General features: G+C 40.5%; 1 protein-coding gene across 1 annotated transcript in view; it reads right to left on the reverse strand.

The window, feature by feature from the left end:
* Positions 1-13,519, reverse strand: part of SATB2 (SATB homeobox 2) — a 182,538-nt gene that overhangs the window by 87,183 nt on the left and 81,836 nt on the right. The window contains exon 6 of the mRNA XM_063111484.1: positions 2,108-2,210. Coding sequence (XP_062967554.1) covers positions 2,108-2,210 — 103 coding nt within the window. The remainder of the gene's footprint in view (positions 1-2,107; positions 2,211-13,519) is intronic.

Here is a 13,519-nt window from a genome sequence, read left to right on the forward strand (position 1 = left end):
TGTTTATTTTATGTACACCATTATACCTGTCATGAATTCTTTGTTTTTCCTCCTACTCCCTTGGTTGATGAATCAACACCACTTGAACTGTTTTACAGCAGCTTGTGTTTACTTCACACATACCTTAACCTTCCCTTTTCTCCTCCTACTGACACACACACAGACACACACAGACTTTTCAACAGCAATGACTAGCTCCATCTCTTTGAATAACATGTGTACACAGTGTCTGACAGCCTCTTCAGGTGTGGATCCTTGACCTACCAAATGTAATCAAGGCCTCAGTCTGCTTTTATGGCACTTAAAGATTTAACTGTGCATTTACTATCTTGAAAAAAATATATGGCTTGAAGAATTGAATCTCTAAGAAAGAAAGGAGAAAACTAGAAGACATGAGTATTAATGTGTGCATGCACACACACACACACGCACACACAAATTCTGTAGTGGCAATTCTGAAAACACTAGAGTGAAGAGTTGCCAGTATTTCTGAATCTGAAATTATGCTCCAGCCTATTAAAAGAGGACACTCTCTTCCGTCCTCTTATAACAGCAAGTAAATGGGATCTAACAAATGACCTTGAAGCTGTGTGATTCTTTTGATTTTTAGCCAAAGAGGATATGCTCAAGCACTTTAACAATCCTATTTTAAAAGAAAAACTTGGAGGCAACACTTACAGAAAAGAAACCCTTCTGAACCACGCAATCATGGCTTGTAATGGGAAGGAGTTATTCCTGTTATTCTGTACAAGGGTAAATATTAATATTCTAAAACAAGTGCCCAAATCAGAATCTAAAGGGTTCTTAAAATTTTAGACTACATTGGGGAAAAAAAAAGAATCTTCATTCAATTTTCAGTACACTTAATTTCTCCTGGGTAGCTCAACATTTTGACTTTCCTTATAAACTGTATATTTAGTATAAAATGCTCTCATTCTTTTGTAATTGGAAATATGCTGCCAATTCATGTAAAATCTCATTTCCTCAAAAGGTAACCTTGTAAACAAGCTCCCGAATACTCAATAGCCAACAAGGATTATTTCAACACTGTCTCACCTGAGGAATCCTGCAGGTGGTAAAATAAATAAATTAATCCTTTACTTTTACCTGCCCACCATAAATTGTCATTTGGTCCTCAGACAGAGGCAATGAGCTGTCAGCAAGGCTATGAATACCTATAATAAAGCGTGATCGATGATGTCATAATCATGCAAAATTATGGACTGGAAGGACCTTCAATCATCAATGTTACAAAAAATTTCCCTAGTCCCCTCAAGGACTAGTAGCATTTATCTGAACTGGAGTGAGAACAGAAGTTTTCCAACATTGATATATTTGCAAAGGTAAAATATCACTGATATATTTAAAGGGCTGGGTGGTCTAAATAGCATGCTACTTATTATACAAGAGAATTGTATTTTCAGGACCAAACATAATTCCATATATAATACATTACTGCTAGTATTACAACTACTATTAATTACTATTATTATAATATTATAGCTATTATTTATTAAGAGGTTACTTTGTGCTAATATTATCTTATTTAGTCCTCACAGCTATCCAGTAGCATAGGTACTTCTATTATTTCCAGTTGTCAGATGAGGAGGTTGAGTCTTGGTAAGATTAAATAATTTGCTCAAGCTCACTCAGCTAGCAAGTGGGAGACAAAGATTCGAACGCAAGTTTGCCTGACTGCAGAGCCATGCTTTAACTGCTGCTCCGGAACTATCTCCAAACAAACACAACATCAAAACTCCATCTCTGACCAAAGATTTCCTGCTACCACAAGAGTTGTTCCAATTTGTTAATCAGTGCTCAAACTATAAGTGCTGACGTAACCCAGACTGATTGCTTTTAAATTTCCATTCTAAAGGATTTTGGCCATCATAGGCATCACTTGTGAAAACTATAAACTTCATATATTATGCTAGGAATTTTAGTTTTAACGGGCCCTATTTGGATGTCATAATAGAAATACTAAGAATTTTACCTTTGTAAAAAATTATATATACTATATCTAAAATTAGCATAAATTCCAAACAACCAACAACTCATTAACCTAAGAAACTAAAAACAGGCTTTAAAAACAAAAAAGTCAGTTTACCTTTAATCTTCTTGTACTTTTTATACCATCTCCCAAACTCCTGGCACTTGGTTGCTGACACATTGGCATAATATGTGCTATTTACAATGGATGAAATCATACTCTGAAAAGAAAAAATAAAACGGTTATTATTCAAAAATATGGCTACACCCTTTTTAGGGACAAGAAAGGGCACATTATAGCTCAAAACAATCTCTTTTGTCTTTTAAACTTGAAGTCATCACTTTCCTGTAAATAAACTATTTAACCTCAAACATGATTACCTGAATTTATTCTCCCTTTCACTTACAAATGTACAATGACAGTGCTTTCTCCAAAAAGCCAACCCTGGGACAATATCAAAGATGACGGAGGGGACAGAACATGCAGATTAAATGCAAAGAGGAAGAACAGTTGTGATTTAGGAATCAGAGCAAAAGGTGAGATCAGATACACCAGCATCCATAATCCAAATAATGCCTTTCAGATGTTTCTGTTCTGCTTCCAACTGCAACAAGCTTACACAGCCAAGAATCTGAGAACATCCGTGCTACACACTGCAGAACAACATTTAGGCAAATAAGTTAAATTAATATGATTTATAGAAACGTGTGATTAGCACTTGTGTAAAAATTCACCAAATGAAACAATTAACAGTGCTATTTTAGAGCAGGGGAAACTAAACATAACACTTGTACTGTGTTTCAACCAAAACGAATCAACGCTAAAACTTTCTGAATGTTTAAGTACATGATTCTTCCTTGCTCTTCTTCCCCCTCCTCAGCTCAACCCCTTCAGTGATTTGTTTGTAATCTGGGTTAAAAAGAAAGAGACTTAGCACTAAAAACTTAAAATTAAAATTGCACACTTTGAATTAAATTTCCTATAGAAATATGTTTTGCAGGTACTACAGCATGTTTGGGCCAAAATTTGTGGCAGGTGTTACCTTATACCTGAACTGACTGTGATGTTACATGTGTCTGTTTTATACATACATTTTATTTCTACAAATTTTGTCTAAGAATAAATGGGCATAAACAACTCAAGAGATCCAAATGACCTATGTAAGGTTTTATATCTTCACTTGAAATCTCATCTTTCTCAAAAAAGTTATCCCCAGACATGGAGCAGTTCAGAGAAATCTTAGAACTTCTAATGACATTTCTACAAAGTAGTAGAGATAAAAAGGATAATAAGAAATCAAGTGAATGGGAAGTTACTTAGTAGGAGATTCAAACATCAGCAGACAGTTCTTTATAGATTCCCATTTAAAACATCAGGCTCCCTGTCTTTTTTAATCACTATGTGCTACTGGTGGGGGAAGGGATTCCTAATTCAATTCACAGAAACCTCTTTGGCCCTTCCTACATAGCAAATGGCTAGCCTCCCCCAGTTTCTGATCTATAAACCACAATTCTTTTCTCTAAGGGGAGATAGTAAGAACTCTTTTAATCCCAGGCTCTGAACACAGCACTGAGAACTTGTTATCCTCTGCAAAGGCACAGGACATACAGCCATGGCAGGAGTCAGAGTTAAACCTTCTACTGCAAAATGGTCTAGAAAGCAGATTAAAATGGAAACTGTCTTAGTACTACCTGCAGCTGTTCCTCAACTCTTCCTGGCCCATAAGATGAGACCACAAGCCCACATCACTCCGGCCCCAGATAATCCACATTTCCCTTACTCTCTAGTCACCTTACTTTATCCTAGCTACAGCTACACCTTCATTGACACTGCACAAAGCCAGTGTTAACCTATGTGGCAAGGAAATGAATATTTTGGGCTTCTACTGGTTCCATCACCAGATCTTGGATTTCACACAACTCATTTAAAAAGGATTTGGCTACCCAGACTCTATCAGACTTGTTTTCTTCCCCAGACTATTATAAATTAGTTTCTATCTCTATTGATCACAGAACAAAAAAATAAACAATTAAGCTATGAACTAAGCAAAGGAATTAGGTAGCAAATAAAGACAATTTGCTGGATAATGAGAATCTTTAATCACCAAAAAGGTCTCTTCAAGTTTATGACACATTTTATTCATATTAATTCTTTGCAGGTCTTTACACCTAGTTGACACCCAAAATAGTTTTACTGTTAAGAATTGTTATAATTCAACCTCAGAGGGCTTTAAAAACAGAAGAGATAAATCTTGGAAATACTTTGGAGGAAAGGCCATATTACGTCTGATTATTTCAGTTTCAAACATAAACATTTTCTAACCTTAAATTAGACTGTTATATTCTCATAGTCTTAGTCTGAATCATTAGGCCTCATTAAAATACTCCAAACATAAGCTACAAGGTCACCTTAATGTTAGTATCAATTAATTTTTTAAAAAATCAAAACTTAATGATATGCAACACTGAAAGGGGCTAACAGAGACCCAACACATGCTGACTTTACAGGAAACAATGCTCTCCAGAGGTCTTGGGATACAGAGAGTCTGTATTTACCATATTTCATCCATTCTGAGGCTATTTTTTATACTTTAACATCACTAAAATAGGGGATGCATCTTATAATCAATAGCATCTTAAATCAGATGAGATCCAGTTGATGTAGAGTGGGATGAGTAATGATTACCACCCTGCCAAAAAGGACCTAATTCCATTTACTGCTTTTAAAAATATGTATGTAATTCTGCAGTTTATGCTGCTCTTTTAAATTTGCCAATCATTCTAGAACAACCACACATTAGGACTTTTAGAATCCCCACATCTTTTTGATAAATGAACAAGATCTAAATCTACTTTTTTACTGCAGAATGGAACCACCTCTTGAGTATCCATGTTAATAGAAAGCAATACTGATACATATACCTCAGAAGATATGTGTATTGCTATTTTTAACACTTAAACAAGGGAACTATGTTTTACCAAGGCTACTATTGAAATGACTTTCATTTACTAAGCACGCATCACTTCTCATGGTGGTAAGTTGTGAGAAGGAAAGGATGAGAGAACGCCTGTGATGGGCAACCACGGCAACCCCATTCAGACACTTGGACAAAGCCATGAACACTGATTGTAGACAAAGATATTCTATGAATAATATTATGTATTAAGATAAAGAAGAAGGTTTAAAATGTCTTCCCAACTACAGAAAGTTGGGAGAAATTTCAGACTTCTTTGTAATTAATTACAAAATTTTAAATATAAAGATTCTGAATGAGGGATAAAGCCTAGGTGTCCTTATTTATAGACAATCTGACACAGTTTGCTACTTAATATATATTTGTAGTCACTCTGACACATAGCTTGCCACTTATATTTGAAAGGTTGTTTTTTTTTTTTAAATAAGGTATTTGAGGAATTAAAATAGACCAGAATTTTCTTTAGTTACTCCAAAGTTTACAAGCCAATTTGAATTTGCTCTAAGCCAAACTGCAAGAGAATATTATAATATTGTTATTAATACTTATGATAGCTAGACTGCCCAATCTAAAATTAAATTTTCTTTTAAGTTCCTGAGATAAATTTTAAACTTACTCATTTTTAAACTAGCCCAGAGAATAGACGTCCCACATGATCACACGTATTGTTCCATTTTCAAACTGAGGGCCCAGCAGTTCAGTGAAAAAGCATCTTGTCCGAAGCCAAATAGCACTAGGAAGTACCACAAAGACACTCTACTGCTGGCCACACTATTTCATGGGTCTCTTAAGAAGGAAACTTAATTAATAAAAAGAAGAAAATATTCACCACCAATTCCATCAGCTAGAACAAGCTCAAAAGCTGATGCCAGAAACCAACTCTTTAGACAAAACAAGAAAGGTGATGGAAATAAATAAATGAAACAAAGTTGTGAACTCAGGCCCTTTATATGAGCTAATTAAGGAGTTTAGAATCAGAGAAAACTAAGGAACCTAAAGGCAATTTAAAACTTAATAGGAAAAAGCAAAACAATAAACACAGGTTGATGATTTGTACAATATACTTGGAAAGACAGACTCTGAGTATCCCTCCTCCTAAAAAAAAGAAAGATAAAATAATTGGACATCCTTCATTGCATTCCCCTTGGCTTGGTGTGATTTATTTGTTTGAACAGCAATGTGATATTAAGAGTAGCTAAGCTGCAGATCATAATACACTTGCCATGAAAAAGAGCATTTTAAAACCTAAGTGATTGATTACATATTCCATCAATAAGAATCCCCTGTCTAGGCAAGAAGGGGAAGGGAGGCGGGGAGGGTGACAGGTGCATCTCCTGGTCTCCCTTTTCACATCTACATGGCGGAGAGAGCACGAGACAGGCAATGAGTAATATGTGCATTCTTTGCTCATTTTCAGCCTTTTCAAGGTGATTTCTGATATGGCAATACCATATTAAACGTGAGAGTATAACAATACTTCAATTAACTATAGTACAGGGAAAAAACTGATTTGGAGGAGTTACTTTGTCATGAAAAATTCATTTAATGTCACTTGACAGCGTTCTAGTGTCCCTTTCTATCTCCATTTCTGAGCTATAATATTAGAATTGAAAACTTTTGCCATTCCAATTGAAAGAAACACTTCCTCTGGGCTTTTCAGCATGAAAGACATTTGCGAGCTCTTCCCCTAAGCCGCTGCTGAATTGCTCATTGGTCTGACGTCAACACCTTCGGCTGTGATTGGGAATATGGATACCAGTGTCAGAGGGCTGTAAGGATTCAGTGAGATGATCTGCATAAAATGCTTACCACGAGATGTGGTCTCAGCAAATGCCGTATCTCTTCCCACCGTGCAACCATTTCTTACAGTCACTGCAATCCCCTGGTTAGGAATTATTTTCAGGCTGTCATTTGTGAGACTCCTTCAACATGAGTTCATGAGGTTGGGCTATAAACTAAAAAACCTCACATGAAAATAACTAATACAGATAGCTGGCAACTGGTTAACATAAGACAGGAGGTATCCCCACTGTATACATGAATCTAGAATTAAATGAAAAGGACAGCTGGCAACTGGTTGACATGATACTGGTCCTCACAGTTGATCTGCCACTTGTTTGTAGATGTGCACATGCTCATTTTGTTTTTTTCTACTGACCCAATTGGCGGCTTGGTTTCACTGTCCAATTATTTTGGCTCATACTGTACATATGAGTTAGGTCCTTTAATGATCCCCAAGTGGACATGGCTTGCTTAGAATGACAGAAATAATTACCCTAGAGTGTATTTATAAAGGCAGACTGTATAAATGGTATACCACTGTCACATTGGAAATCTAGTAACATCTTTGCAGTTCAATAACTTTAGTCAGTCTTTTTGTTCCTCAAATATTTGGTAATAAAACCTCAACTAGAGGCATGGGACAGAGCTGCTTTATAAACATATCTATATTCTAAGTGAAATAAGCCAGCACAAAAGAACAAATATTCTATAATTCCATTTATATGAGGTATCTTGAATAAGCAAATTAATAGAGAGAAAAAATAGAATACAAGAAGTTACCAGGAACAGTGGGGTGGGGGGTGGGGAAGGGGAATGGGGAATTGTCACTTAAAGGTTACAGACTTTCTGTTTGGGGTGATGAAAAAGTTTTGGAAATGGATAGGAGTGATGGTTACACAACACTGTGAATGTAATTAATTCTATTCAATTGTAAACTTAAAAATGGTTGAAATGTAAACTTCATGTTATATATATTTTACCATAAAAAAACTTTTTAAAAACATATCTAGAATCACAGAGAACATGTGAGGGGGACAAGGGTACATTGAAAGGTGCATGCATTTGCAAATTACTTATTCTTTCATTACAGCGTTCAGTTAACAAGACTGTCTATTTAGTCATCCCATTTGATCATATTAGAGGGACAAGGCAGGTACTGGTAGCTCTGCTTATTTAAATTGATCAAACCCCTGAGGACCTGCGGGTTTGCAGTCAAAAATAGACCTTAGGTCTCTTAACTCTTCCTCAAGTAAGAATAAATAAGCCACAGACAGATGTGTTCCTGATATTTTCAGACTGGAACAGTTGGAGGAGACCATTTAATAAGGGAGACCTACGTCTAAGGTACAGTAAATTAGGACTCATGGAACAGCCTATGTGGCTGAAGGAAGTGGTGACTCATGAAGACATCAGAGGAAAAGGAAGAGGCCGTCAGCACTTAAACACATTTTGAAAGGTGAAATCAAAAATAAATACACAGCCATACAAATACAACCTGTACTTTCCAAGCATCTAGCCAGACAGAGAATGGCTAAGCTATGACTTCCCACCCTTTAAATATATTTGCCTCAGGCTATAATTGTTGCACTTTTATAGACCTCACTCTTTTCTTCTGCCTTCAAGGCTGCTCTTTTGAACTGTAGACCCTGGGATGTTCAAGAAAATATGTACTATCCACTGAATCATTCCTTTATGTAATTGCCAAAGTCAGGTGAGAAAATACCTAATACGGTTTGGCCTGGGGGTAATAAGGAAGAATTATTTCAAAAACAGGTATTTTTTACTCATGAGCTAAGTTTATTTTTGAGGAGCCCAATAACCCACTTTTCTTGTCTGAGGTGAGAAGTATTGGATGCCTCACTCTCTCCTTCCTGTATTGAAAGTTTTTAGTCCCTCTCTCATAACCACTATATCCCAGCCCATTGCAAAATGCCTGACTCTTAATCAAGACTCCAGTACTGCTGGTGGAATTACACTGTTGAATTACCATTTCATCTTGCTTAGAACAAAAATGTACTTTTTTACATTAGTTGGACTTCAAAGGCTGTAAGCAGCTGTTCTATGACAACCACTAATGAAATGGGTTAGCTTATCTCCATGCTCAAATACAATCTAGCTAAGAAATTTAAGTGAAAAATCTGGAATGTTTAAGGGTAGTACCCGTAGGATTAATGCCAGGGCCCACATTACATATCCATGCTGGCTGAGAAGGACTACCCCAGTGAAATCTTCCATAATCACACAGCATACCGGAAGCCTAAATCAAATATCCCCCAAATCTAAAAAACAGAACTGAGCCTGTTTGACTAAAAATACGTTGAACATCAACCACCAAATTACTCTCTTCACCGGTTCTAGTTCTAAACATTTTGGAGCTGCCAAGAACACTGTAATAATAATAAAACTTTAACTTTACATGCCAATAAAACTTTACACTTTCTAAAACATTTTTATATTTAATTTATTAAATATATCAGAGCAATGGCTCTCAACTGAGAATGATTTTGCTCCCCTCATAGGACTTTTGGCAAGATCTGGAGACATTTTGTTTGTCACAAGTCAGGGGAGAAGGGATGGTGGCATGCTATAGACATCTAGTGGGTAGAGACCAGGGATGATGCCAGACATCCTACAATGCACAGGACAAAGAATTATATGGCCCAAAATGTTAATAGGGCCAAGGTTGAGAACTCCTGTATTAGAATAACAACTACATGCAAGATATACGTGCTGAATGCTGAAGACAGGAAGATAAATAAGAGGTGACCTCTGCTATTGTGGATAGTTCTTCTAGTCATGGAAATTTGCAGATAACAGTGACAAAAGGCTGAGATAAGTGCTCTGACAGGGGTGTGTACAAAGGCTACTAAGAGCAGAAGCAGCAACTACTTCAACCAGGAGGTCGAGGTACTTCACTAGCAGTGACTTTATAGTTGGAATCTGAAAGATGATTTCATCAGGTAGAAAAGAGCAGTGCATTCCAGCCAGGAAAAATCACATATGTAAAAACAAGCAAGTTTCAAACTGAATAACTCCAGGGTCACCAGCTTTGTGTGTGGAGGTTTATTACTCTAACATATGCGATTTGCTTCTGTACTACTGCTTGCTTGTGATGGGGAACATAATTAGCGCCATTTTAAGTACATCAGCCATTTTAAGTAAGGCAGCTTCTAAGGGGTCATGTAGAGGATAAGCATAGTCAAGGCGGGTCCAGGCACGGTAGATTCCAGGAAGGGAGTAACCACCAAAAGTACACCCAGTTCCAGGAAGGACTGACCAATTCCTTATCTAGGGGCCACCGGGTCTGACCCAGAGGGGAAGATGATTAAGCAATACACTGTTCCTTGTTAGCGTGCCAACCCGCCAAAAAGCTACCAATGAATTTAAAGGTCGCCTTAGATGACCAATGAGCTATGTACAACTTATCCTGTTGCCAAAGTCTGTCTAAAAACTGTATAAAAAGTGCCTGTGTTAAGGGCTCGGGGCCACTTCTGTCTTGAAGACAGAGCGACCCCAGCATGCTGGAATAAAAAAACCTCTTGCTTGATTGCAGCGATCTCTGTCTCCTGGTCTTTGCGAGATGAGCCTTCCCAACAAGTAAGATTCGCGCTTTCGGGCCAGTCTTACATTTTGGTGCACTGGCCGGGAAGCGGCTCTCTCTGGGACCAGAGACTAGAGAACGGAGGATCGCTCAAGCAGGTACCACGGTTGTCTGTCTGTCTGCTGTGTCTGTCTTTGTGTCTTTGCTGTCTACTGTAATCCGGTTTCAGCTTTTCAGTGGCTCCGGGACGGAGTCATTGGTCTGGTTTCGGCTTTTCGGTGGCTCCGGGACGGAGTCATCAGTCTGGTTTCAGTTTTCCGGAGGCTCCGAGACAGAGTCACTGGTCTGTAGTGGTCAGAGAGGCAGGTAGACATAGTGGTGGGTAGGCATACCAGCACGTCGCGGCCACAGGAATCCTGGAGGACGCTCCAGATTCCTCTGTTGGAGACGAACAGGTTGGGCTCCACGGGAGATCTCTAGGAAGGAGACCCCTCCCAAGTTCTCTGATAATCAGGTTGTGGCGCCCGTGGCAGGGGTGCGTCAGTGTTTTGGCTTTTGTTTGTCTGGTTGCGTGTGTGTTGGGACTGACGACTTTCTGGGGCGACCTGGGGAAGACTGTTTCAACCCCTTTAAATCTGACTCTGAAATACTGCACTGACGTGAAGGCCAGAACTCATAATCTGTCTGTACAGGTTAAAGAGGATAAATGGGTAACACTCTGTTCTTCGGAGTGGCCGACTTTCCAACTCGGGTGGCCCACCAAAGGCTCTTTCTCTCCGCCGCTGATCACAGAAGTAAAGAGAAAAACTTTTGGTCTCAATTCTATAAGTCACCCAGACCAGGTTCCTTATATCATTGTCTGGGAAGATCTGGTCACGGACCCTCCTCCGTGGGTCCGTCCCTTTGTTCCCCTTGCAGGTCCATAGGCTGTGTTGGCTCTTCAAGGGATGGAAAAGAAGCCAGAAGTCCTACCCTCCACTGATTCAGACTTGCTTCTTCTAGACCCTCCCCATCCCTATCCCCCTTCTCTCCGACCACAGGCAGTCCACCCATCAGCTCCGCCAGAGGACCCACAAGGACCCGAGAGAGGGCCTGCTCAAGGGACACGCAGTTAACGTGCCTCTTCAGAAGCAATTCCTATCTTCCCCCTGCGGGCTTATGGCCCTCCTCATGAAGAGGGCAACCAGCCCTTACAGTACTGGCCTTTCTCCTCTTCCGATCTTTACAATTGGAAATCTCAGAATCCCCCTTTCACTGAAAACCCTCAGGGTCTTCACTAACCTTGTAGAATCCCTTCTCTTTACTCATCAGCCCACCTGGGATGACTGCCAGCAGCTCCTCCAGGTCCTGTTCACCACCGAGGAGAAACAACGGATCCTCCTGGAGGCTCGAAAGAACGTTCCAGGAGCCGATGGGCGACCTACCCTCCTCCCTGATGTCATAGATGCAGGATTCCTGTTGACCAGACCTAATTGGGATTTTAACTCGGCAGAAGGTAGGGTGCACCTGAAGGTCTATCGCCAGGCTCTAATGGCAGGTCTCCGAGAGGCAGCAAAACACCCCACCAATTTGACTAAGGTAAGAGAGGTAATCCAGGGGCCCAATGAGTCTCCGTCAGCATTTTTGGAGAGACTCATGGAGGCATTCCGTCAGTTTACCCTGTATGATCCTAGTAGTGAGGAGCACAAGGCTACAGTAACAGTTGCTTTTATTGACCAGTCTAGTAGGGACATCAGGAAGAAACTACGGAAGCTTGAAGGGTTACAAGATAAGTCATTAAGAGAATTAGTGCAGGTGGCTGAAAAGGTTTATCATAATAGAGAGTCAGAGGAAGAAAAAAGAAGAGAGAAAGCAGAAAGAGCAGGAGGCTAAAGAAATAAAGAGAGAAAAGCGCCAAGAAAGAAATCTTCACGAAATTCTGGCCACTGTAGTCAGGGAAACTAGGGAACCTAGTAAGACCATACCGGGCAACAGGAAAGAACCCCTAGCAAAGCATCAGTGTGCGTACTGCAAGGAGAAAGGACACTAGGCTCGAGAATGCGCCAAAAAAAGAAAAACGCCTCAGGCCCCCAAGGTCTTGGCCCTGCAGGAAGACAGTGATTAGAGGGGACGGGGTTCGGACCACCTCCCCGAACCCAGGGTAACCCTAACAGTGGAGGGGAAGCCTACTCAGTTCATGGTAGATACTGGAGCCGAACATTCAGTGTTGCAACAGGCAGATGGACCCTTTCTCAAAAAGAAATCGTGGGTACAAGGGGCTACAGGGAACAGACAGTACCCATGGACTACCTAGGCGTGGGCCGGGTATCCCACTCGTATATCGTCATTCCTGAGTGCCCCTACCCACTACTGGGAAGAGACCTCCTCACCAAAATGGGTGCTCAAATTCATTTTGACCCCGAGGGACCTCAGGTGTTAAATTGGCAAGGAAAGCCTCTCCAGGTACTAACTTTCAGGCTGGAAGATGAATACCTTGGGCGGTATGAATACTTTCAGGCTGGAAGATGAAAAACAAGGGCAGAAGACCGGACAGATGGACTGGTGGTTAGAAAACTACCCCCAGGCGTGGGCAGAAACTGCAGGGATAGGGAAGGCTAAGAACCGGCCCCCCGTCCACATAGAGCTGAAGGCTCAGGCCAGTCCTATAGCTGTCTGGCAATATCCAATGTCCCAAGAGGCACACGAAGGCATCCGACCCCACATTGCCTGTTTGCTCCATCTGGGGATCCTACGGAAGTGCCAATCAGCCTGGAACACGCCCTTGCTACCAGTCCGAAAACCTGGGACTAATGACTACCGACCGGTCCAAGACCTCTGAGAGGTAAACAAGCGGGTGGCCGACCTCCACTCCACAGCTCCTAACCCCTATAATCTTTTAAGCTCTTTACCCCCAGACAGGACCTGGTACTAGGTACTGGACCTCAAAGATGCCTTCTTCTGTTTACCGCTGGCTGTAAAAAGTCAAGATTATTTTGCCTTCGAATGGAAAGATCCAGAGACTGGCCTAGCAGGGCAACTCACGTGGACCCGCCTGCCTCAAGGATTCAAAACTCGCCCACCATCTTTGACGAGGCCCTCCACCAAGACTTGGCTATGTTCCAGGCCTCTAACCCTCAGGTAACTCTTTTACAGTATGTAGATGACCTCCTCCTGGCAGCAGCCGACGAAGAACTGTGTCTGGAAGGAACAAAGCATCTCCTCACAGAGTTGGGAGAACTGGGCTATCGAGCCT

This window comes from Cynocephalus volans, chromosome 1 (genome assembly GCF_027409185.1).
Source record: "Cynocephalus volans isolate mCynVol1 chromosome 1, mCynVol1.pri, whole genome shotgun sequence".
In the NCBI taxonomy this organism is placed as follows: Eukaryota; Metazoa; Chordata; class Mammalia; order Dermoptera; family Cynocephalidae; genus Cynocephalus; species Cynocephalus volans.